Source organism: Marmota marmota, unplaced genomic scaffold, assembly GCF_001458135.2.
Source record: "Marmota marmota marmota unplaced genomic scaffold, marMar, whole genome shotgun sequence".
Taxonomy (NCBI): domain Eukaryota; kingdom Metazoa; phylum Chordata; class Mammalia; order Rodentia; family Sciuridae; genus Marmota; species Marmota marmota.
The window spans coordinates 8,907,556-8,934,204 of NW_025999991.1; the positions used below are offsets into that span (position 1 = coordinate 8,907,556).

A 26,649-nucleotide genomic window follows, 5' to 3' on the forward strand; every position below is an offset into this window, starting at 1 on the left:
CCACGTGGCCCCTGGGGGTTGCCAGTGGCACCAGAGCCCCGTGTGTGCTCGAGAGGCAGAGAGGGGTACTGGGAGGTGTGCGGGGAGAAGAGGCCAGCAAGCCTCCTCCCTCAGAGCACACACATCTCCTGCAGGCCACGGGGGACTTGAAATCACACTGGATATTCTGGCATCTCTTTAGATGAATATCTTTCAAATCATCCTAGAACTACTACGTTGATATTAATAAGGAACATTAACACTTTGGTCTATATTCAGCCAACAAAAATAAATAACCCCGGCTGTTGAATGACTTAAGCCACCTTCTGAAACAGGGTAAAAGGTCTTACAAATCTCAAGAACTCCAAGATGTCTTTATTTATTTCAAATTCCAATAGAATGAATATGTTTTATCTAAATATTTTTATCACACAACTGAAACACTGAATTACTTTTTCAGAAATAGAGTTAAATACATCAATCTAGTTACAAATTCTAATATAAAGAGTACAAAATATAATGTTATAAATTGTATTTTAAAAAAAGAAATACAAATTCTATGGTCTTTTGCATTTTACTGTCTCAAAGTACAGTTAGGAAGTTGATGAAGAATGGACGTTTCCCTTGCTGGGTGGCCCTGGGTGGGTCACTCCCCGGAGGCGAGTCAGGGCTCTGGAGTGTGTGTGAACCTCGGCAAACAAGGACCTCATCACTGCCACAAGTCCTCACCTGTGATTTCTGTTTTTCTTGCTCAGTGAATAAATATCTGCAAATGATAAGTCACTAAAGCTAAAAGCAGTAAAACACAAACGTTCCTTCAGATACTGTCCGGGCGGAAAGGGGGAAGCCCCGAGAGCAGTCTCCTGTCTGTCTAGGGGAGCCTCTCGGCTGGTCGGGTGGGCTCTCCATCTGGAGGGATGCTGGCGAAGCCTCTGGCTGTAAGTACAGGGGTGCTCTCCTCCCTACAGACCGAGGACTGCACCCACTCCCTTTGATCTGGCAGACACCCCAATCGCCCCATCAACTGCACTTGCTCTTCTGGTTGAAAGAACAGAAAATGACCAGAATCACCACCCAAGAGGCCCCAGAGAAACTGGGCTTGCCACCTGCTGCACCCTGAGAGGTGTGAGGCCCTGAGACCTCCATGTGCCTTACAGAGATGCCTGGGTCCCGCGCCCAGCAGGGCGGCCCCAAGGCCAGGCAGAAGGCGCAGGGTAACAAGCCTGTTACAGCATCAGTGGGCCTCGTCCTACCAAGTGACCCCTGCAGCTCTCAGCTGCCGTTTCCTAGAGCACCTTACTTTTAAAAAACCAGTGTTTCCCTTGGGTTAAAAAATAAATAAGTAAATATCGGGGGCACATCTTAAAATATTTAATACTTTTTAGAACCAAAAAGGAAAAATCCACTTGGCTTCAAAATCTGTCTTGAGTTGACAAGGGTGAAATGCACCCACCTAAGATTACAACAAGACTCTCTAGGAAGAAACGCGGACAGGTACAGTGGTCAATTCCCAGAGAAGACGATTAGCATCTGCACTGGGGAGGACTTAAATGTTCATTCTTTGAATTAAGGACTATGAGTGAATAACTAACCTGAAGGATTTTTAGAAGCTCATCATTTGTGTGTTATGTGAATTCAGAGAGGAGGAGGAGATGTGAGTGAGGAGGAGGAAGGTGACAGGGAGAAGGTGGTGGGTGAAGCTGGTCAGGCGAGCAGAGCCAGGAAGCAGCAAGCACACAGGTCAGGGCAGGGACAGAACAGCTGGGTGGACAGCTGAACCCTTTGTGGTCTAAGCCACACTAGACCAATACTGTAAATCTGTTAGGACACAAGGAGACGGCAGACAGCAGAGGTAGTAGAGAGTTTAACAGTCAGAGGCGACTTAGAAGCGTATCGTGTGAGACCATCATTCAGAGAAGTGAATCAAAACACAGTGGCTAAATAAATAAGAAATCATAAATCATATTAAATACTATGGTTGAACTGACATCAACAAACTCACAAACCAATACAATACTGATGATCAGAGGAAGAAAGGAGCCAGCCCTCCAGGTGGTGGGGGACACAGTGGGGGCCCGCCGTCCTCGCACTGCTCTCCCAGGAGCCAGACTCAGAGGCCACCCTGCCACAGCGGGAAGGCTCACCCCTCTCCCCCCCAGACCAACTGGGCAGGAGGTCGGGTGAATCTGCGCTTTCCCAGGTCGCTCTGAAACAGGAAGAATGCAGACGACACCTGTGTGTCACTTTGGGTACAGAAGGTCTTTTAATAACTAAAACACAGAGAACAGACAGGACCAGACCGCTAGTCCCTAAACGTCCCTGTCACCGTTTACTTTCAGCCAAGAAAATAAAAGCCAAGAAAACGCAGAAATGATCACTTTGGGGAAACTATCAAAATGATCAGACATAAACCAACAGAAGGGTGTTCTGACATCTTAGGTGGACAGAGGAAGGCACCTCAGCACCTCACTCCAAGTAACTTCCCAGAACACCCCACGATGTCATGCGACGTGCGCGCGGACATTCCTAAGCACACCAAGACAGATCATTCCCATACATATCTGTGTAATATTATCAGGAAAAAATAAGTAAAAAAAATAATATAGATAGATAGATATACATAAGCTAGCAGTTACGTTGCATTGTCTGCAAGTGTGGCCGCCACCTCAACTGTCAAGTAATTTAAACTCAGTAACAAATAGAATCCAGACCCAAACATTAACTAACAATAACAATAAAATAATAATAATAATAATATAATAATCCAACAAATCATTAGAACAGGAAAGCACACTTTGGGAGTGTGTGTGTGTTTAAACAAAGTCTTTGTATCAGAAGCCCATTTTCTACAAAAACTGCACTAATCCATTACTGTATTAAGTAAACTGTTGCTCTCACCAGTATTAAAGGTTAGGATAATTTCTGTACATGTAAAATTATTGCTTTTTTTGAAAAATATATTTAGCATGCTCATTTTAATCCATTTCCTGCCTTTACAAAATTTCACAATTAAAAAAAAACTAGTAAAGCTTTTGCAAAAAATTTCACAGAACATCTTCATTCAAGGCAGCAGTAACTTTTGATAATGCATAAAATCATATGTGCAAAAATCTGAAACTTTCAGAAATATTACCATCACACATAGTGTCACGGCAATAGGAAAAGAAAATATTTATATCTGTGAAATACGATTAAGATGCGTACACTGCATGGTCTAAGGTCCTCTGTCGCGGGCCGAACCCCCACCACCCACCACCAACCCTCGCTGTGCACCACGAGGAAGAGGTATATAGAGCGTCTCCACCCGCAGTCTGGTGACCCCCACTGGCCGGGAGCCGTTCCTCGCCCTGTGGAGGTCACCAGGCCCAAGAGGAAAGACACCTACTTGCTGGGGTGGTGCAGGGGAGAGGTGGGGTGGGGAGCAGAAGGTTGCGGAGCCCGGCACCCTAGTGCTGAGGGCCCCCTCTGCTCAGGGGTTCTTCTGCCATTACTACAACAGGCCCAGACTGGGAGGACTCAGTGGCTAGGTAACTGGTTAAGACGTGCAGCCCTCCTCTGTGAGCAGTTTGCAGAATGTAGCCCTGTTACAAAAAGGTCCTGAGTTAAACAAAGAAGCCTGCTTGTCCTCGTGTCCCACTAGCTCTCCTTCCCAAAGCAGCGCGACCCGTCCCGCGGACAGACGTGCTTCCTCCGCTGGACTTGCAGGAAGGTGGGCAGAGCGCGCTCGCAGGCAGGCATCCGCCGGCAGGTAGGGGCCGGACCTCTGCGCGGTGGGGATCCTTCACCCCTTCTCCACCGCACCCGATCTCCACGGCTCCTGAAGGCCACCTCCTTCCCGTGTTCTCTACTGTCCACACCCACTAAGACACGGAGAGGCAGTAGTATCGCTTCCTCGACCTCGGCTGCACCTCCGCCCTGACACCACGCGACAGTCCCGCTGAGCTCTGGGCTCCAACTACAGTGCTTAGCTTCTCTGCTCCGTCCAACACACAAGTTTCTTTTTTTCCAGTGTCTCAATCTTGTCTCGGAGGCCGCGGACGTCTGGAGCCCCGCTGAGCCCGCTGTGCCCGCTGCACCTCTGCTCGCCCAGCGGGCGGTGGCCGGAGGGCGGCAGAGGCGCGGCCTGCACGGGCTCCGGGCTGGGCGTCTTCGCTTCCTAAGCCTCAGCGGGGAGAGGCCTCGCCACCAGGCTCCGCTGCAGTGCGGTGGCTCCGGCCGAGGTGTCTGGTCGGGAGGCCTCAGGCTCCTCCTTGGATGGTCAGGGGCGTAGCGGGGCGCAGCGGGGCGGCAGCCAGGACGTCTGGGAGGACACCGCCGAGGGCCGCCAGGGGGCGCGCGGGGCGCGGGCGTCCTAGGTTCCCTTCCTGAGGGGCAGGGTCTGCGCGGCGCCGGGGTGGGCGTGGTCTCCCCCCTGCGAGAGAAAAAGAGAACAGAGCAGCTCAGATCCTCCTCCTCCCTCCTGGAGCCTTCTGGTTCAAGTTCACTCCCAGGCCAAAGCCCCGACTGCAGCTCCAGACCCTTCCCAGGGATTCTGCCAGATTCACTGGACTCCTCCAGGGTTCGCAGGAAGTGGTGAACCAGCTGGCCCTGGAGAAGAGGCTGAAGGGGGCAGGAGGGGAGGTGGGGAGCACTGAGAGGCAGCACTCCAGGGGGAATGACAGTCCCATGGCTCCGTCTAGGCCATCCATACAGGTAGGTCTGTCAGAACCTGAGAGAGCTTTCACCAATTTCTGTAAATAATTACCATGTTGGAAAAATAGCAGTGGTATCCTAGGGTGAACCGCAAGGTAAAAGCAAGTGTGATTGGAGCCTGCAGCACTCACAAGTGACATCTGAAGTGCCACCATGTGAGTAGTGTCACTTGCCATCTGAGGACAAAGCAACATGGAGAGATTAATCTCACCGCACCATAGTAACATCCAACTAAAACACTTACGGAGTGAAACAGACTGCTTGAAATTAACAGGCACACACAAACCACCACACTCACAGAAAGTTCCAGTCTCCAGTTATGCCAACGGAACCCTAGACATAAGGCAGCTCTGGCAGACATCACAAATTGAGTGCTCTTCTTGAGCTATCAGTTTCAGAAAACTGCTACTTAAAACTGGTCTGCATTCATCACACCTGCCAGTTGACATACGGTGGAAGCCAGAAGATACTCCGCAAACACACGCGGGGTTGGGGTGGGGGCAGAGTGTGGACGGCAGTGCCTCTGAGGTATGGGAAGCAGAAATCAATGGGGATGTGATAAAACTCCCTCATGTAGCTAGTGAACTTCCTGCAGTGACTTTTGCACAGCAGTATCATGCTGGGAGATCTTGGGGGCTCGGTGGGACGTTCACCATCAGTAGGTCCCAGAAGGACCTATCAGGGCACATTCACAAAGAGAAGATGTATGTGGATGTACAGTGTCCTGTGTGTCTACAATTTGTATAGACTGCAGCCCTGGAAGCACTGGCCTTCAATCACCTTTGCACTGACCACAAAGACTTGCAGTGGACAGAGTGTCAGGTATGAACAATGAGCACCAACAACCCCCAACAGAGGATATGCAAGAGGGGGCTGGGGTGCTAAACCACAGGGCTCAGGAAGTTTTAAAATGTGCATTTTAGGTCTGCAAAGCTTGGATAAACCCAAGAAGACTGTTAAGTTGTGTCCATAAATCCAGATGCCCAGGTCCTGTTTTCTCTTTATAATTGAAAAGATGCATTCCCATGCCTCATTTTTAGAGTCATTTTAGACCACTGATCCATTGAGGCCACCATCTTATTATTCAATAAAGCAGTCCTGCAGGGTTCTTAATGAATGGAAGATAGAACAGAACCCCGAAACACCTTCATGAAGTGGACACACTGTAACATTTTGACCACATGCAAGCTGCATTTTCCCCTGGGAGGGAAAACAGTGACACAGACCCTAGCTTCTGAGTGATGCTGACACTCTCCTTAGGGCTGCTCACGTTGCAGGACAGAGACTGACTTCTGCAACTCATGAAGTCTGGTTCCCCCTGCTTTCCGAGGTAAGGGCACGTACATGCAGTCATGAGTATGTGCCAAAGAAGTGTTGGCAAAGAAGCCCTTTGTGCTCCAGCCGCACATGGAGGTGCTCAGCCTCCAGAACAGGGCCTGTATCAGACAGGCAGACGGGATACCCAGGCTCAGGGACCAGCACGCAGCACAACTTGTGGACCAAGACCTTCCCCAACACACAGCCGGTCAGCAGGGGCTCGTGACAAGGTGCCAGTGCTGCCCATGACTTTTGGTAGCACATTAGAGAAAATGAATAACTAGTCCTAAGATGCTCGTTTGGTTTTATGAATAAGAAAAATGTAAACAAATGACCTTCATTTTGAAATGTGATATACATGATGTTGAGAACCTAAAAGTGATACTAAAAATAGATCACACATATCTTCAAATACACCAATCTACCAGATTCTCCACCTGCAAAATTCTCAACCTACAAGACTCTCCATCACTTGCAGCATAATATCCATAGTTAAAAATGAGACAAGTTAGGTTGCCATTTATTTTTTCATTTCCTGTTATTTTGATTAATGGAATTATTACTCCAGCTTAACTATTTTAAAATAACACTTAGAATAATAAGAAATAAACTACTAATCATAGTCTTTAAATTTTAGCAAGAAATCCAAACAAATCAAAATACCAGACTCAATGTTTCGATAGCCAATTTGGTCTTTTAAAACCCAAAACCAGTGGGATGAGAGGCTCATCTTTCTTGGTTTCAGAAAGTATTTTAATCCCTAATGTTTAAGGACAACATGATAATGTTAAAGCAATTCACTGCCGCAACAGTAAGCAAACCTCCCAGTTTTACTTGGGCATTCACACGTCCAGAGCACCCCACCTCGTCTCATCAGGTCATTCAAAACATGTCCTTTCTAATGCATCCTGTGACCACCAGGGCCTGAGCATCTACACAATCACGTGAAAACAGGAAAAGCATCTTAAAGAGACAGTATGTATGAACACCTCCTCTCTGTAAGAATGTGGCTTCCAGGATTGGCTGTCCATGTGGACAGGTCTGTCTTCAACAAAAATATGGAAGGCACCCAGTGGACAAAGATATCCATCCACTGGTTTAGAGGAGCTGCCCACAGGTGCCCACAAACAAAGATGGCTCTTTGCTGCCAGTGCCTAAAAACGTTTACGTCTTTCTAGTTTTACACACACACACACAATTCAAAAGAATGAGATATCCAGGCAAGAGGTAGTGATCATGAGCTACCTCCTAGAAACCCTATTTTCAACTCCAGAGGCTAAACTGCCCATCCCACACCTGCCCATCAGTGGGATTCACTGCCGCTCTGGGAAAGTCCAGGCCTGTCGTGGAAGAGGCTCACATGGGACAGCTGCAGAAGAGAGACTGCTCCCAGACACACAGCAAAGGACACTGTGTCGCGTCTCCTCAAAGTTCATGTGTGCTGATGAGAACTTGGATTCTGGCCTGGGACAAGTGACATCGGTTCCATAGACTCACCTGGAGCTCTCAACTCCGAGACTGTTCCACTGGAGATCGTGTGTGCTAGGGTTTCTTAGAATTTTCTAATTCAGAAAACACGAACATGGAAAGTCGGGCAGTTTTCCATGGCTGGACACCTAGCACCCAACAACAGCCGTTCTCAACTGGGGGTCTTGTGAGAACCACAATTAGCAGCTGGATGCATGAATGGAAGACAGAAGACAAAACTCTTCCTAAGCTGGGTTTCCTCGTGTCCTGCCTTTAATGAGACACCTGTCTCTTAAATGAGGCACGTGCACACACAAGCCCAGGTGGCCCTGAGAAAGCAAGGACACCCAGCAGAGATCAGAGGCCCTAGGGGAGGTTCCTAGTACCTGCTGGTGGCTGTGCAGACATGGCTTCCCATGTGCCTGCATGCATGTTGCTCACCGTGCTCCCTGGTTACTAGGACAACAGCTCATTCCCAGAACAACTCAGGAGGAGACCTGGCTGGATGCATGCCCATGCCAGGTGCTGCACCTCTTCATTTACTGTGCCCAGTAAGTGTGCCCTCACTGTTCCACAGACAGGAAACCCAGGGGGCATCAAGGTGAGAGGGCCGCTGTCCTAACACTTCACACCATTCAGGTCTCTGGGTGGAAGTGGCTGACCTTGAATGAACTCAGTGCTGACAGCTATCCAGCAGAAAGAGGCTCATTAGAATCTTTCCTCTCCATCCAAACCAGTGCATCCCTGCCTGCTGGACATGCCCTTTTTTCTCATCCAAAAGCCACCTCAGACTTGACAATTACTCTGAAAATGGGTCCACCCTGCTTCTCCTTCCAGGCTCTGGAATGGGCTGGCCCATGTAGCTGCCTCACTCAGAGCGCTGAGTGGGCCCAATCGCTCTCCTTCCCTTGCAGCCAGGACCCCTGCACCCCACCTCCTCCCCAGCCTCTCTTGAATTTTCCCTCCTCCTCCAGCCCCCCAACTGGGCTGCCGAGTCTCTCACCTCAAGAGTCTGCAAAGGGCTGCCCAGCCCCCGGCCCAGAACCTGCACAAGTCCACAAGGCTGGGTCGGCAGATGTCAGCCCTCCACTGGGTGCTCTAGCATGGACACTCCGTGTCCCAGTGAGGACAGCCTTCTCCCTCACTTCTGCCCACCTGTTCCAATTTGCCCTCCTCCAGCCACGCTCACCTTCAGATAGCTCCTCCAACAGATCACACTCTTCCATTTCAGGTCTTTCACATTCTGGGCTCTCCTCTGGGAATGTCCACCCTCCACCCTTGTTGCGAGGCAAGGCACCTGTGACCTTGTCTCAACCAAGCATGGGAGCTTAAGAATCACAGAAGCAGGAAAAGCATTGGCCTCAGCTTGCCCTGCAGTGGATACCCAGTCAACCCCGTTCACGGGGGAATACATGATGACCAGAAAACTCAATTTCCAAGGATTGTTTCGACCGGACAATTGAGCGTCTATTATGTATATGTAAAAGTGTATGTCAACTTCTGTCACAGCATACGATCACTACATGAGTACGCAGCATCGTGTGATCCAAAAGAAAGCCCCCATGATCTATAGCTTCATAAGCCCACAGGAAAAGAATTTGATTTAAGTATTAATTAATGTTAGTAGAGCACTCCAAGCCCAAAAAGGAAAGGCTGATAAGTATAACGAGGCACATTCTACACATAAACAGCGACAAAAACATTGGGGACATCTAGCACAGAGCCTATGCTACACTGCAGTTGTAATTTCTGTAAATAATGAGAACTGCAGAGTGAGAAAGAAGAACCCTAACATTTAAACCTCTACCCACTACTGATGTGCTTTCCAATTATTCTGGCCCACAAGTCTCCATGGGAATTCTTAAAGACACAGTTCCAAAGTATCTCAAGGAAAATGGAACTTTCTTACCGACCCAGAATGTTCCACGATGGGTCAACAAAAGCACTGTCAAGGAAAGGAAAGACAGAGCCACCACAAGAGGCCCTGACCTCGAGTATGGGATCCAACCTAGGGGCTGGTCCTGAGAGGTGTGCTCACTGAGCCCAGACTGAACACCTTGGGCCCATCTATTATGGGAAAGAAAGCTGACCTGTGCGCAGGGCAGAGTCTGCAGTCAGAGTCCTCTTATCAGAGGGCAGGAACATCGCACAGAGAATGCACATGTGCAGACAAGACAAAGGGAGGGCAGAAAAGGGATCGGAGCCCGAGAGCACCTGCCCTCTGCCTACCTGAGGTAACAGGAGACACCCGGGGCCCTGCCGACACTGTGGAGCAACCCTGGGGACCAGGCACACACAAGGCTCTGTCACTTTCTATGCTCACCCACTGGCCCCCGTGTGAGAGCCACATACTGACAGAAGCACACAGGTGCATATGGATGTACGCACAGGAGCACAGGCACACAGGCACACACAGAGATGCATACACACGGGGCACACACAGAGGGGACACACATGGGTGCTCATGCACACAGATGCACACAAATGTGTACACACACAGGTACATGTACACACAGGTGTGCACACATGGATGCACACACAGGTGAACACAGGCACACACGTATGCACACATGTGCCCATACACAGAGGCATACATGGGCCCACACGGGTGCTCACATACACGGACACGCACAGATGCACACACACAGGTGTACACAGGCACACACATGGATGCACGCATACACAGGCACCCTAATGCACTGTTGCCATGCCAAGCAATGCCCACAGCACAAGAACCAAGGCACACAGCCCTGTAACACCACGCTCATCATGCTGGCCACAAACACTCCCTACAGAGAAGCACAAACGTGTTTGTAAAAGAGGCTAAATGTAATTCACTCTCAAGTGAACTCAAGACTCCAGCCATTTGGGGAAAAATAGCGTGAATTTCTAGGGTTTTCCATCATCCCCAGTACCATTGCCCCCCAGCACCATCGCCCCCCAGCCCTGTGCCCCTGACCTCTTGATGTTCACCCATCACCTGGGGACTGTCCAAGGGCGGGTTGTGAATGAGGCCGGCAGTACCACCACTCCCCTGGTGGAACACCCTTGGTGCTCTGGTGGTGTCCCATTAAGCACCTCCCAACACCACGCTGAAACCCAAACACCCAATTATGTGTAGGACCTACTTGTTTGGGAGCATCCGTGGAGGCAGTGTGAACTTCGGAACCTCGGGGACCGTCACACTCAAACACCACTGTGGAAACAAGGTGTCCATTAGCAGATGGGCAAGCTTCCTGGGCATGCACGCTGACGAGCCCACGACAGATTTAGCACTCTCACTAAAAGACACCAGTGCCTAGCCTGTGGCGGGAAAATACCAATTTACCGTGACACTTACAGTAAGAGACTGTGATAATGGCTGCCTGGGGCCACTGCCCTCTTTAATTCGACTCTGCTAGAGAAGAAAACCCTCACTGACAACGCTCATTACCAGTGTGTGTGAAGGGACCCTCTTCCTGCATTACTGAACATCTGGCCCACATCACTTTGCATCGGGCTGCTTACGGGTGTGCCCTTCTCACTCCTGATGAAGCACGCTAACCCCATCTCTCTAAGGCTCCTGCTCTGTCTTGACACTGTCTGCTGCCCGGTCAGGTCTCCCTGCAGAGGGCTGAGGGCTCTGCAGGACACCACTGACCAACCAGAGGATTCTGGGCCTATCCACGGTCCAGCCAGTCTGGCCACGGCTGGCCCTGTTTGGGCTGGAAGGGCACTCTGATTTCCATTTGTACTGAGGACAATGTGATTATTAGCATATGCATTTCTGAAGCATCTACTTTAATTAAAAGAGAACACTTCAAACAGCCTTATCTCAAGTGAAACCACATGCAACTTGGGATGCAAAGATAGAAAGAAGGAAATCCTTTCAGGTGCTGAACAGAGGAGCTCGCACCTGCAGTCTACACATGCGCACAACGTGAACCAACGACTGGTGGACGCAGCCCCCACACCATGCTGCCCAGGGACGGTGGTACCTGTGTGTGCCCGCACATGGGCCCTGAGGTGGCTTGGCTGGTGGAAGCTCTTCCCGCATTCGACACACACGAAGTCTCCCGGGCGAGCCTGTGTCCGCAGCGTCCCTGCTGTGGCGTGGCGTGGCGTGGTGTGGCGTGGTGTGGCATGGCACGTTTGGTGTGGTTGGCATGGAGGTGAGGAGTCGGGAGGGTAGGAAGAGGGGGGAAGAGGAAAACATCATTAGTCTGTCTAACTCATCAGCGTGGGAGGCCACCTCCAGGCCCTGGTGACAACTGCCAGCCTTCATCTCAGCTCGGCTGACAGACCAGGCATGCTCAGGACTGCAGGGTGCATAAATTACAGGGAATTAAAAACTGCTTCCAGGACAGGATGGGGACCAGGAGGCACCACTGGGCTGCTGGGCTGTGGTGGGCGTGTGGCTCTGAGCAGCTGGATGCACGGCCACCACCACTCAGCTGTCAAGCAGCATGTCTGTCGGGCAAATGAGAGTGACAGGGCGTGACAGAGGTGATGCATACAGACAACAGGAAGTGGCCAGGACCAGAGCCCAGCAGTGCCCCTGGCTCCTGCCTGAGTGAGCACGGCCCTCAGCAGCCAGACCCCCTGACTCTCCTTCCTGTCTGCCCCAGCAGAGAGGGACAAACGGGACCCCCCAAGCCAGCCGGCAAGGCGGCAGCTCCGGGCACGCACGGTGGTGGCCCAGGAGCTTTGGTGAGAGGTAACAACACCCAGCTGTCCTGGAAGATCACTGACTACGCTGGACCTGAGCCCTGGGCTTGTGTTTCCTCGGATCCAAAGAGACTCCACTGGCTTTGGGAGGAAAGGAAGGGCCGGGGGTTTGCTCTCTCTGTCCCTTTCCTGCCCTGCTCTTGCTGTGGAAAAGCTGCTTTCCATGTAACAGCAGCCCCAAAGAATCTGCCCTCTGCCTCTGGGTGCCCATGGGAACTCAACTCCAGGGAGGGATACCAACTAGAAAGTCAGGCCTGAGCAACAAATTCTTAAAAGGACCATCACTGAGTGAGCATTTCTGCCTTAAAGTCTGACGTTTGACTATGAAAGCTAATGCAAGGAAGACGAGGACCCACAGTGAAAGCCGGCTGTAAGGCCCGTGTTCAACCTGCTTTTCCTGCCCAATTCAGAGTGGCTCCGCAGACCAGCATAAAGTCACCTTAGGCAACATAACACTGGGGAAATAGGAACACAGTATACAGATGTCAAGGTAGATCTTGTCCAATTTTTTTTTAATATTTTTTAAGTTGTCAATGGATCTTTATTTATTTTTATGTGGTGCTGAGAATCGAACCCAGTGCCTCACATGTGCTAGGCCAGCGCTCTGCCACTGAGCCTCAAGCCCAGCCCTTGTCCAGTTTATTATTTGACAGATCATGAGAAAAAGATTTTTAGAGAAATCTAAGAACTTGCCCACGAAGCCCAAGGCATCTCTCTGCCTTGCTCAGGAACAGAGAAAGCCCAGGGAGAGAACTTCTATCCAGTACCCGTCTACAGCCACAGGCCACTGCCCAGCATGGACAGGAGCCTGCTCATGATAGAAGGACGGTGGCCGTTCAGGCGGGAGCCGCCCAGGTGTCCTGGGCACCCATGATGCTACTGCTTCACGGTCCCGATTCTAAGGCTTTTGGTCTGGACAATGGTTTGTTGCCTATAACCCCCAAAACACAGGCAGCCAAAGCAAAAATGCACAAATGGGATTCTATCTAACTAGAAACCCAGAAAGCAAGCCAGGGAAACCAAGGAGGTGGCAGCCCAGGAACCGAGAAAAGCAGCAGACCCTGTGTCTGCAAAGGGTTCATGCCTAAAGCACACGAACCAGCGCTCCCCTCCCCTGCCAGTGCTGGAGCAAACCCAGGTCCGCATGCGCGCTGGCCAGGTGTTCAGCCTCTGAGCTGCATCCCCCACCCCGGGGAAGCTTCCGATGGACGCCCGAGGAGTCCCACGCTGACAGCCAAGTTTCTGGGATTGCCCGCCCCCTGTGGGGCACACTCGGCCTGCCCAGTGCTGACTGACGCTCAGCTGCTCGGGAGTGCCGGCCTCCCCTCGTTCCCGTCTAGGAAAGCTCCACCAGAGAGCCACTGCGCTCCCACCCAGCTTCTCCGTCCGCACTCTGCAGCCAGCCCCTGGGAAACAGCTCCGGCCAGCACCCCGATCCTGTGGTTTTCCTCGGTACAGTCTGGACAGCGTCTAGGGGCCGCACACAACCTACGGGTGAGCAGACACCAGCACCCACGACATCCAACAACGGCGACATCATCATTTTCTGCGTAACTATTTTAACTGGAAATTACTTCTTACTCAATCACCAACAGGAAGATCGGTGCTTCCAAGCCCACCTGAACGTCGTGAAAGAGCACGTGTGCGTGAGCACACCCACCACTGATCTGCCGTGCATCTCCCAGAGCACCTTCTCTTCACTCCTGAAGGACGGGTGCTGGTCCTCTGTGGACAATGACATCATGCAAAGCCTAGGCCAAAACAGAGAGCTCATCCAAAAGGTCATACACTTCAGCTGAACTGATGACTGGCAGGTGAGCAGTCCGAACACGCTGACCCAGAAACTTCAGGTGTGTGCAGAAGGTGGCCTGGAGAGTGAAGAGAAGGCCCAAGCCAGCCTCGGGCACACACGGCCTCACCACATGGCTTTTATCACAGGCAACACGCCCGCACAGGGAGACCAGCAAGTCTCCACGCACAGAGTTGGAACTTGCTCAGGGAGCACACACAATCGTCATGCTAATACATCCTTGGTATGAGCGATTTTTTGAGAGCTATAATAAGAAAGACCTTGCATGTTATTTTATTTAGAATCATCATTCCATTATCTTCACATTTCTGCTCTGAAATCCACATTATCATACAACACAGGCAGGCCCTGAGGTCTGGAGAGACACACGTGGCTGGGTATTTTACTACTCCTGCATCAATGAACCACTTGTGCTACAGTCATGTTTCTAAACTTGGTGGTCACACTGCAGCAGATCTCAGAAAATGCAGAGGCTTTTACACTTCATGTTCCCAAGAAGACAGGGACAGTCATTTCTCTCCTCTTGTGCTGGGGCCCCCAAATGACTCAATCCTACAGAAGCATCATCAGGGAAAACCATGCAGAACTCCTCTGAGAAGCTGCTTCCTAACCATCATGGTGGCTGAGGAGCATCATGGTGCATTCTCTGGACACAGGGGGTCCACCCCGTGGCACGACCACGCATGGCGTCCTCAGCCATGTCACACACAGCGGGTGGCATCTACCCTGCCTGCAGGTGCTGCCATGGCTGTGTGTCCAGTGGGTGCCCCCTGCAGAGAAGCTGTGGTCTTCACATCTGTAGGGGACACACAGCAAACGCATCGGGGGATGAGAGAAGAGTCAGAAAGTATTGGCACCCCCAGGCTTTAAACCAGAATGACTCGCTGACTAGGGAGGAAGGAGATCTTGTCCAGATACGACTCAAAACCACCCTCATTCTCCCACCTCCACCCAAGCACACACAGGCCTTGCTTCTGAGCAGAAGCAGGTGGAAAGCAGAACCTCAGGTGTGTTCAGTGTTGGGTGGCACGTCCATGGTGCAGCTGCTCTGCACCTGAGACCCCACGGCAGACGCAGAGGCCAGCAGGAAGCGTCGCGCTCTGCTCACCTCTCAGGGGGTCAGACACACCAAGCCTGCCAGGCTTCCTTCCGGCATGGCACATTACACGCTTTAGAAACTGTTAACAAACAAGGAGAAACAAAAGGTCCAGCCCCAGAGGGAGCAGTGCTCAAGGAAAAATGTTCACTCTGGAAAGGACAGGGAGCAGGCCAAGGGCCCAGAGGACTGTCAGAGAGCTCCGATCCGCTTGCCAGCAGCCCAAGGAATGTGGCACCACTGGAGAAAGCAGAGCTCAAGTCCCCAAGGCAGCTAGTCCTTCCACAGGGCACTTGACCTAAAGCTGGTCGGCACCTCAAAGCACACTGATCAGAGACCTGGGCGAGCTCATCTCAGCCCCTTCTCTAAAGCTGGGAGGTAGAAGCCTAAAAATGCGCTAGTTAATACGTGTATTTAAGCCCAAAAATTCTAAAACACTTTTCCTTAAGAAACCCAGATCATCCCAGAGGCTCAGGAGGCTGAGGCAGGAGGATCAAGAGTTCAAAGCCAGCCTCAGCAATTCAGCAAGGCCCTAAGCAACTTAGTGAGATCCTGTCCCTAACTGAAATATAAGAGAGGATTAGGGATATGGCTCAGTGGTTAACCAGGAGCGGGTTCAGTGTCCAGTACCAAAACTTTAAGGAAAAAAAAAATCAGAATGAACTTGAGGACCATAAACTTGCAGGTTTATTCCTGTGTTTCAATGTATACATTAGAAGAATAAATAATTTTAAAAATACATTTGCTCTATGGACTACTGAGTATTTTTCACATTGCAAAGATCAATATTCAACCTCTTTCTTAAAAAAAAAAAAAAGTCCTTAAAACCATTCTTTTTTTTTTTTTTAACTTTTAAGGAAAACATTTGTTGCTACTCATACTTCAAATTCTGTCATCTGAAGATCTCAAACCTTAACTTCAGTTCTATGAGAACAACAGGTCCTTCCCAGGCCCCGGGGAGCTCCAGGGCCTTTTAATACTTGACCCTAACCCCTAGCCATCAGCTCCTTAAAGGAGGAGTGTGGCTGGCTAAGAGAAAGTGGTCAAGACCCGGCACAGACACCCAGCTCAACGGAGGAAGAGGAGGACGGGGTGAGGAGCCGCCAAGACCCCGTACCAGCAAGGCAGCCCTCTCCCCTGTGCCAAAGGCTCCTCTTCAGAGGAAACTCACACCCTCAAAAACACAGGTGGCCTCCACCCAAGGCCAGCCACACACCAGCACTGCCCCGGTAGCAGCCATCTACAAGGCCACACGGGACTGACCCCACTCACCTAACTGCACCTGGAAAAAGACAGTGCTAGCCGCGGCCCTCTGCTAGAAGGGTCAGCATGGCAGGCCTCAGGCCCTGTGTGCCTGTGAGCCTCATCTCATCTGGAGTATCAGACAGGCACAGTGGCTGGTCTCCAAGGCCCTCAGTGCAGACCCCAGGAGTGGACAGCACTTCAGACTTCTCCCCTGGAGAAACGCTTTGAGGGCCCTCCTCAGAGGGCAGGCAGACTCAGTGTCACTCCACTCCAGAAGGGCAACCCTAGATCAGGGAGGCACACAGCTCCACGCACAGGGCGCCCGGCAGGTGAGCCCACGTTCCTGCCAGCACCCCTGCTCACGTGCATGGCCATGCCAAGGCCCGGGAGGCCTCTCGGCAGGTCTCCTAAGCCCAGGGCCTGGCCCCAACGGTGCTTCTGACTTCCAAGAATCTGAGGCACTGGATCCATTTAAAAAACTGACCGACTTTAAGAAACTGCAGGTCAAGACAGACATTCTGTTTCAAGAAGCACTGGCCCGACCCTGGTACTGAATGGAGAGAGAGCGCCACAGCGGGCTTATCCGCTTTGTTTCAACAGGGTCTAGATTTCCTGGTGTTCTGGATGGTCAGTTAGAGTGACCTCTGATTCACGCTCAAGAGCAAGAGTATCATATCCAACGGGGCATGAGGAAAAGTGCTGGTCAGTACTGGCCAAGTAACCTAATCTGAAATCCCAGAATCTGAAATGCTCCAAAATTCAAGATACTTTGATTCACATGATACTACAAGCAGAGAACTCCACAACTGACCCCTGATGGGTCAAAGTGCACAAACGTCGTTCCATGTACAAACTCATTAAAATCACTATGTAAAATTACCTTCAGAGTCTGGGCATAACGTACACATGAACCATCATGAATTTTGTCTTTATATTTGGGTCCCATTCCCAAGACTTCTCATTATACATATGAAAAGATTCCAAAATCCCAACAAATCCAAATCCAAAACCCTTCTGGTCCCAAGAGAGGCTCAGTCAGCAACTCCGTATGCTCTCCACAGAGGTCCCAGGCCACCGGACCGGGGACAGGGAACACGGGCTCAGGAGCGGCAGAGCAACCAGTTCTGGGGTCCTACAGCTCATGGGCCACTGCTCTTGGAGGGCTGCTCAGATGTTCTGAAGTTAACGTGTAAAACTCAATGGCCACTTCAAATGGACATCCTCCTTTGAGAAACAAGGACAACCAACTTCTACCAAGGCCTTGTTTAAGATGACAAAAAGGGAGGCGGGTAGTCCTCCGGTCAGCCTGCTCCTTCAGATTTCAATGTGGAGCAAGGGGCCGGGTTTCCAAACTCAGCAGGGAGGCTGGTTCACCCACCGCGGGCCTGGCACAGTCTCTACAGGGTCACCCTGGAACTGGGGGAGCTGCTCCCATCCTCCCGGCTGGCCAGGGCCAGGAGGACAGCCTGCCATGTGATGGCACACCTGCAAACCTTCCTGGGGGCTCCTGGGTGTCCAGGGAAGAGGGAGCCCACAAGTCTTACCTCTGTGCTCCGGCCCAGGGCTGCTGATGCCCCAGCCCTGGTAGAGCGTAGCAAAGTCCTTTGGAATGTACGTCTTAAAGATGTTGAGGATGTCCAAACGCTTCTCGTGGCCCTCGGCTGCGGACTCCTGTTTGGTGGAGTGTGAGACAGGGGGCGCCCCGGCCATTCCCGGCTGGGCCTGCAACGCTGCGTCCCCTCTGGATCCTGCAGCACCGGTGGCCAGAGTCCTCGGCTCCTGGGCCGCCTTTGAGGGGGGCTCACGGGGAGGTAGTGGAGGGCCCCCTTCACCTTTCACAGGAGGTGGGCCCTGAGGCTGAGGGCTGAATTTGGCTTTCAGGGAGTCAGGGGCACTGTGCTTATTTGAAGGGGCATAGCCAGCCCCCATCGAGGGTGCTCCGTACTTCTCCACGGGCTTGCTGTTGGCCAGTGGCTGGGCACCCACCCGGGTTATGACAGAGGGCGTGGGGGTGGCACTTCTGCCGAGGCCCCCGCTGCCCAGGACAGACGCTGGCTTGGAGCTGGCCTCCGGCCTGGGTTTGGCTGGGGGCCCCTGCCCTGCAGCACTGGGAGGCTCCTGGCTGTGGCCTGCCTTGGCCTGCCGATACCCGTCAGGACCAGATGCCCACAGTGCACAGGGGCTCCCGGAATGGCTCTCCTTATTCTTAGGCATGCTAGCGGCTTTCATGGTGGCCCCCAGGGGAGAAGAGCTGCCTTTGGGTCCTGGCGCACCCCCTGGCACCTGAGTGCGGGTGAAACGAGCAAGGAGCAGGGGCTGGCACTCCTTGCCCCCAAGGGCGGGTGGAGGGCCCGTGCGTCCGCTCCGGGCCAGGAAGACCAAGTGGTTTCTGATGCTCTTGTGGCCACTGGGCTGCGTCCACTGGGGGGCCATGGCGTTGTAGCTGACCCTGTGCCAGATACGCTTATGCATCCACAGAACCTCCGGGTAGTAGGTCTTGTGGCTGCAGTAAGGACATGGGTGAGTGACCAAAGCAGCTTGCAGGGAGGGGACCGCTTCCTTACTGCCAGGTTCATCCCGGGTGGACCTCATGCTCAAATCGAGTGGGATCAGGTCTGCAGAGGGCGCCCTTTTTCCTCCCCCAGAATGCTCTTTATTGTGCAAATCAGACAGCTTTTCTTTAGGGTGGCCAGCATGGCTCTCCAGTGCAGGCTGCAGGTCAGTTCCTTCCATAACCGAAGGGAAATCCACACCGTCGCCAGAGCTGGGCACCTCCTGCTTGGGGTGAAATGCTGGCATCTTTAAGTCAATAGAAAATCTATGTTGTTCAGGGCGTTTGGAAGTCTCTCTGCTACTGCCTTCAAGTATGGACACAGAAGCTGCAACCCCCGCCTGGCACTCACTGGCGGCTTTTTCTGGCGGGTTATTTCCAGGTTTGTGACTCTGGTCTCCGTTGGAGAGCACAGTCGATGCTACCTCTTCGGAAGAGCAGCAGAGCCGCGGCTGTCCCCCTGGAGGATGCAAAACGTGAAAGGGGAGGTTACCATTTCCAGTCAGAACACAGCAAGACAGGAATCCAACAGTGGCCCTGGTGCAGGGAAGACGCCTGTGGCCGCAGAGGAGGCTCCTGCTCCGGACCTACACCCAGGACTTCTGCAGGAGCCCACCAAGCAGCAGGCGGTGCTGCGCCACGCAGGGCTTCTCTCCTTAGCAGCTGGGTCCCCAGCCACGTGCATCTATCTCCACTGTTACTAGTCCACTGACAGTGACAGTTCACTCAAAGTGCCCCACGTGTGCAGCGTGGGGGGAGAGAACTTAATCACCTATAACCACACAATACTTCTGTGGCTTTCCGCCACTGTTCCACCAGGGCTCCCGTGGACTCCGGGCTAAGAACACCGGAGCAGTCAGCCGCAGGCCCTAGGCACACAGAGGGCTGACAGTGGCTCAGTCCCTCTGCAGCACCCAGGGCCTGCCCCAAACTGCAGCCTAATCCAGCAGAAGCCCATCCCAAGAACTTCCCCGTGAAGGCAATTTCCAAGTCCTAACCTGGATGCCGCCTTCCCTTCAGAGGCTTGTGAGTGAAGAGGTGGCCATTCTATCCTTGTCTGCCTGGTCACCCAGGGGTCATCCACCCCAAGGAAGCCATGCATGCCCTGGGTGCAGCGCTGAGCTGGGAGCTCCTGAAGCCGGGCCGGAGAGCTGGGGTGAGCACGCCTGGGGAGAACACAGCCCTCAGTTCATCCGGGAAGGCACCACACGTGAGCAGGAAGCCTGTCCTACGCCTGCCCTGGATTTATTTACACCTAGAAATTTCACAAGAGGGACACCATTCTGGACATGGTGAAGCTTCCTGAACTGTAGAAGGTGGGATTCTTCATCACCAAAAGCCCACAGTGGCGCTTCCTCACCCAGCCATGTTGCTCAGGGGAAGATTAAAACCTTAGGTGTCTATTTCTGAGACGCTCTGATGATAGTGGTTTTTAAATAATATCTTTGAGATTTTGACATTCTGTGGAATGTAGGCATCTACTCACCCAGAATGTTCCTTTAAAACGTTCTAGGTGTATTTTTGTAGGCAAGACTCAGGAACTCAACCTCATTAGTATAACAATCTATCCCAAGGCTCCCGGTCAGGGTAGGAACACCCATTGCAAGAGGCACTAGCCCAGAGGGAAAGGGATAAATGCCCCTTTCCACCTACAGCAGCTGGTGAGCCGTACTCACAAGCCCTTTTAAAGGATTATGCCCATGTAAAAAGGTGTCTAGGATGTGGTGACCAGAGAATTGGTGAGCAGGAAAAGTAAGCCGTCTGCCTCTCGTCACCCCAGAGGGCTGGCTTTGGCACAGGGCCAGGACTGCTCCTCTGCCGTGGGTAGAAGCAGCCACTGCTCAGAAAGGAAAAGGACCAGGCACTTCTTGAGGAACAGTGCCCTTCACTTGGACTTCAACAGGGAAGGAGGTCTCACTCGTGCTGAGCTCAGGGATGCTCAGAGCGTGCGAAGTCATTACTAAGCGCTCCCAGGGAGGAACATGCGGTGGGTGGGTCCCCGTATTAAAAGGACCGAGAATTTATGAAAACACAGGCCAAAGGCCACCAGTTGGTTCCTGAGTGGAAACACGAGGCTGTGAAATCCGACACTGCACATGTGGGGCCTTCTGAGCACAAGGGTCAGAGTCACCCAAGTTCACGCTCCAGTGAGGACCGTAAAACATTACCCAGAACTTCTAGTACCTCTGACCAAGAAACTGAGTAATAAATAACCCTGAGCAAAGAATGTAACCCCAAATCCTTAAAGTAACTGATGGGAGGAAACTGAAAAAATGCCTCCAAGGAACATCCACCGGACGTGGGCGGAGCACCTGACCCACGTGGACCCCAGGAGGCCGGGAGAGGCCTGCGGCCTCCTTCAACCTGGCTCCTGGACCCAGCAGTAACCCAGGAGGGTGACGAGTCCCGCTCCCTCGTGTGAGGTCTTAAAACGAGAGCACCTATCAGGCTTTGGCAGACCTGGCCCACCTTCTACGGGCAGCTTCACAGCAAAACCCAGAAGCCCCTGAGGCTCAGAGACTTGCTTGTTTGAGGTCTCTGAGAGGCACCTCCAAAGCACATGCACACACTATCCTTAAAAATGCAGAAACACACAAGGGCCTTTGCAGAAATCACCCCGTCCCCTGTATGGTTTTACTGCGGTGGAACACACGGTATTGAAGCACTTGCCATTTGAGGGAGGCTAATGTCCAGCCTCCATGACCGCTGGGTGCTGCTGTCAGGACAGTGCTGGGCTCTCTGCATCTGTCAGCTCTGCGTTCTGCACGGTCTCTGTGCCACCTTTCCTGTCCCTGACACTCAAAGCCCTCCCCAGGGATGCGCTGCTGCTGAGACTCCGCTGTGCCTCAAGGCTGGGCCGGGCCGGGTCTGGGCTTCCCTCAAGCTCTCAGCACAACTGAAGAGGCCTCGCTGCCGCGGGTGCCACGCTCCTCACTCACCACGCGCACACCTCTGCCACGGCTCAGCCTCCCACGTGTGTGCGCTCTCCTAGGAGCTGCCCCACGCTGTCACCCCAGGCACTCCCCTTTCCAGCCTCCTCCGGAGTATCTGGTGGGGGTTCTCCCACTCTGCTCCTGCCATCGTCCCAAGCAGCTGGGCATCCCCATGCGTGACACCACATGCGCTTAATTCCACAGAAGGCATCTTCTGCCATCCAGCCTCTCTGGGCTTCTAAAAGATCCCTGAAGGTCCCACGTGGAGCGGGGGTCTCAGTGCTTTGCCCTGTGGGGTCTGGGGCACACGGGATCCCCATGAGCCACACCAGGCTGTGCGAGCATGGAGGTGGGGCCTGTCTGCAGCCAGAGGCTGCACCCTGAGCTCCCGAAGCCCAAGTCACAGGGAGGGAGAAGTGACAAGAGAGCAGGTGGCTGCCAACACTGCCTCCCTGGGGCCTCCCTGAAGGTCTCAGGCTGGCGAGGGAGAGAGCAAGCGGGGAGGAAATGGCACCGTGGCGCTTGAAGGCTGAGACTGGGAAGAAGACAAGGTTCACCATGGAAAGACCATGGCAGTGGGGACACAGCTGCTCCCTGACAGGAAGGGCTCCACCAGATGGCCGTGAACAGACCCTGTCCCTGACACTGTACAGTCACCTGGGAGGCCGTTATTTGGCTCTGCATCCTTCAACTTTGTCATGATAATCTCCTTTCTAAAGGAGGAGGCCCCCACTTAAACATCCTCCAGTTTTAGTGTCTCACTGTGACAGTCTCACTGTGAGTGACAGCCCCACAAACGTGGCATTTTTCACATGCAGCTAAACATCTGGAGCAGTTGTGCAACTTTGGTGGCTGAGATCGGCTACAGAAACCAGCAGGCACACCTGTACCCTTCCCTCCGAGGACACAGGAAAAGCCTGCAGGCCACCTAGGTCAGCAAGTCCCAGGTTCTCCACTGCACTGACGGCCCAACCGTCTGCTTGGACGCCTGCTGCCCCAGATCAGAACCCACAGTAAAGCCTGGCCACCTGCAGCGGGCCAGCCCCTCCACAGGCCTGTGCCCACCCAGCCCTGCCCTAGACTCAGGGTGCTGGGCAGGAACAGTGTGCGAATCAGTAGTCAGAGCAGGACGAGCACAGCGGTCCTGTCCCCGGGCCCAAGTTCAGGTCTGACACTCTAGTGCAAACGTGTCTTCTGCAGGCACTTGGCCTGACACAAAGGTCACGGGCCTACCTGCATACGGGGTTTCAGACACCTGACGCTACTCTGCTTCCCAACCCCACACATCTGTGAGCTTGCACAGTGCAGAACAGCGCAGGGGTGGCCTGCAGACTCCTCGACACAGGGAGAAACGTGTCTTGCAGTGCACCTGCAGGAAAACAGGTTACAGCAATTCTGTGCGTCTTGCTGTTCTGGCTTTGAAATCGTGGATGGCTTTGAAATGCAGTATCCCAGGTTTGATTTTCTCCTATGAGAGGACTCCTAGCTGGAACTTGGGCGGGAGAATGTGGCCCAGCTCAGAGGCCAGCTGGGAGCTGACCTGCTGCCACTGCCTGGAGTGGTGACTCCCAGGTCCACCAGGAGAGCAGCCTCGGAGGAATGCTACAGCAACATCCTCCTGTGACCACACTGTCACTTTTACTAGTGAACCAGGTGAGGAAATGAGCCTGGACCACCATGTCAGAACAAGGCCGACCCTCCCCTCTAAGGGCCAGAACTTTCCCCAACAGCAGAAAGATTCAAAAGCTGCCAACAAAATGAAGGAAACCTGGGAACTAACAGATGAAACCCCTGAGGGAGAGCAGAGAGTAAGGAGAGAGCATCCAGCTGAAGAGCAGAGCCACGGGAATGACCCCAAGGTCTGAGGGGACCACCAGCTCAGGGTGAGTCAGGGGCCCCAAAACAAAGATCAGACGAAAGAGCTGGGCCACAGTCCTGAAAGACACAATCCCAAACACCATAATCTCAAATGCTGAAATCTGAAAGATCACCGTCTCTGAAGTCCAAAATTCCTAAAGCCTAAAATCCAGAAAGTTCAAATCCTGGGTATATTAATTCTAGAGATAATAATTTTTAAAAATTCTTTAAGAGCATTTATTAACATTTAAAGGGGGATTTATTTGAGAAACATAAAAGCACGGCAGAACTAGCCACACAACAGGTCACGGTGGCATATGAACCTCCATAAGCATGAAGACTAGGTGTGCTAACCTCAGTCACACGGGTGTGTAAGGTGTGAGCAGACAACTGCATCTGCAGACGACAGGTCCAGAGGTGGAACCCACGAGCCAGACGGCTGTCGGGCTCACTGGACACGCGTTCTGTGACCACAGTCACCTGGAATGTGCACAGGGTAAGGGAGCCACCACCACACACTCAGGTGCACAGAGCAGAGATCTCAAGAAATTTCATCTTTCAAATGCAGATGTTCAGAAAGGCCATCTTCACGTTTACTGCGGAGGTTCGGTCTTCTCATGGCCCCGATGCTCACACACACAGTCAGTAGTGCAGTGATGCGTTTCTGGAGTCAGATTTGCAAAAATGCATAAAACAAAGGAGAACTCTACAAGCCTTGGTCGGGTTCCACCCCAGCGCCAGGAACAACACGAAGATGGAGCCCGAGCACTGCAGACTGCGGACACATGACGCTGACCATCGTAACAGAGAGAGAACTAAGAAGAACACGACTCAAACCGAAAAGAAAATCTGACAGATGCAAAAGCATGTGCCAGGGACCACGGGCACCCGCACAGGGCGGTGCTGAGGGATGCCAACCTCAGGATCACCGTGTTCCGCAATCTCGCGCTGGTGAGTAGCGGCTTCCCTTCTAGGGCTGACTCGCCCCTCGGCAGGTGCACCTACTCCCGTCCCGTGGTGCCTGCTGGTCATCTGTGCCTGCTCTCTGAAGAAGGGTGCTGGGGGCAGGCTCAGGCCCCAGAAAGGAGCAGGGGCTGCTGGGCTGCGGTCAGGGCAGGGGGCTCCTCGTCCCTCACAGGTTCCCACTGTGGTCTTGGAGACCCACCGCGCCTGCGTTTGGACATCGTATCTAGAGCCTGCAAGTCCGCCCGCTGCCTGGCTGCGGCCACGGAGGGGTTTTCTATGTTCACAGGACCAGGAACAATCAGCTTTAAGCTTTCGGTTTTCACCAAGTGTCCACAAAACCTCCTGTGGCACAACCGCCCTGCTTTGTGGTGGAAACACACCAACCACCTTCCCAGAATCTGGCTTTTTCTTCCCATGAGAATTATGCTTTCAGGAACTTGGCTTTGAGGATCAACACTCAGGATCTTAATCTTCCAAGACTGATTTGGGGAATCTTAGACTTTAGGGATTTGGATCTTTGTGATTTCAACATTGGATTAGGACATTCAGGTCTGTGTTTTCTGAGGAAGATCAGACCCCAAAGCCAGAACGGTGGCCCAGCACACGAGGGAAGGGTGAGGCGGGCAGGGCCTTCTCCACGCCCCAGCCACACGGGCCGGCCCGGGTCAGGAGCACACAGGGACAACCAAGGCACAGAGCTCCTCCTTCAGGGCTGGGGTGGGGGCTGGTTCTGGAAGCCAAGCAACCGGAGAGGGATGCAGGGGGCGCGCTGGCAGGTGGGGCCAACAGGAGGGCGATGTAGGAACATGGGGCGTGCTGTCAGGTGGGGCGGCCAGAGCCCTGACACCGCTCAGGGTGTGAACGGGTGGGCAGAGGACATGGGCTCGGCAGGGCAGCTCCGCGGGCACATGGGCGCTGTTAGGAGCCTGTGCCATCACAGGCGGGACATCACCACGGCCAGGCCAGGAATCCGCCCCTTGGGGAGCAGTCAGCACAGCCCCTGTAACACACACTGCAGCCAGGACGGACAGCACTGGTCACATCTCCATGGGTCCACAGAACCAGTGGAGGCCAGGGCTTGGCCGAACAGGCCAGGCGCACTCAGCCGCAGGCTGGGACAGCAGCTCCGCCGACAGAGCAGAAGGCACCTCCCCGACACCTGTGGGAGGTCCCTCCGCTCCTCCCTGGAGCCCATGGCTCTAAGTCACGTGGTGAATCCACCGGGAACCACACCAGAAGCCATGCCTTAGTTTCCAAAGCACTCCTCCTGGAAGCTGTGGGACGGCTGAGTCTTCATTTCTGCAGAATGATCACTTCAGATGCTCGTCACCCCACATGTCCCTGTTCTGAGGAGCAACCAGAGTTCTGTTCCTCTGTCCACCGCAGGATAAGCGCCACCAGGGAAGCCGCTTGCTGAGTGGCGCAGGAGCGGGGAGCTCCAGTGCCAGCTTGTCAGTCTCTGGCAACTGGTGGCCTAGCTCCCAATTCCTCAAGCGGTCAGCGGGGCTGTGACTAGAGACTGCTGATTCTGACACGATGTCACCCTAGTGAGAAATCATCAGCTACAAGGGACCTTGATAGGAGCCCAAGGCGGTTCATCTGTCCTGCAGCACATCCACGGCACTCTTACGTGGCTGGCATTTTGACAGAGACCATGGGCTCACAGGCTGGAGCTGGTGAGTGCCAGGCCTCCCGTCACCTGGGAGAGGGGAAGCTGGGTCTCCCAGCCTCACATACGCTTCGCACAGAGGCCAAGTGCACCCCGTGCTGGGTGTGCTGGATGCCAGGAGCCACGTGGGACCCCACACGTCCGTGGCCTCCCAGGTAGGTGCCAGGAGCCATGTGGGGCTCTGCCCATCCACGGGAGCCACGCAGAGCCTGTACATCCACGGCCTCCCAGGTGCCAGGAGCCACGCGGTGCCCACACATACACAGCCCTCGGCTCTCGACAGCTCTGGGAAGTGGGTGTTGCTGTCCCATTTTGTAGATGAGGAGACTGAGACACGAGGCAGCTGTGAGACCATCTGGC

General features: G+C 53.2%; 1 protein-coding gene across 4 annotated transcripts in view; it reads right to left on the reverse strand.

Annotated features, from left to right (window-relative positions):
- Positions 1-334: 334 nt before the first annotated feature.
- The window catches only part of Znf516 (zinc finger protein 516), a 101,684-nt gene continuing 75,369 nt past the window's right edge, over positions 335-26,649 (reverse strand). For 2 of the 4 annotated variants that reach the window (XM_048806663.1, XM_048806664.1), the window contains exons 3-6: positions 17,858-19,324; positions 11,433-11,540; positions 10,584-10,651; positions 335-4,390 (exon numbers count right to left, since the gene is read on the reverse strand). In XM_048806663.1, the coding sequence (XP_048662620.1) occupies positions 4,331-4,390; positions 10,584-10,651; positions 11,433-11,540; positions 17,858-19,324 (1,703 nt within the window). In that variant the 3' untranslated portion in view covers positions 335-4,330. The remainder of the gene's footprint in view (positions 4,391-10,583; positions 10,652-11,432; positions 11,541-17,857; positions 19,325-26,649) is intronic. The other 2 variants (XR_007348964.1, XM_048806666.1) reach the window with 2 other exon arrangements.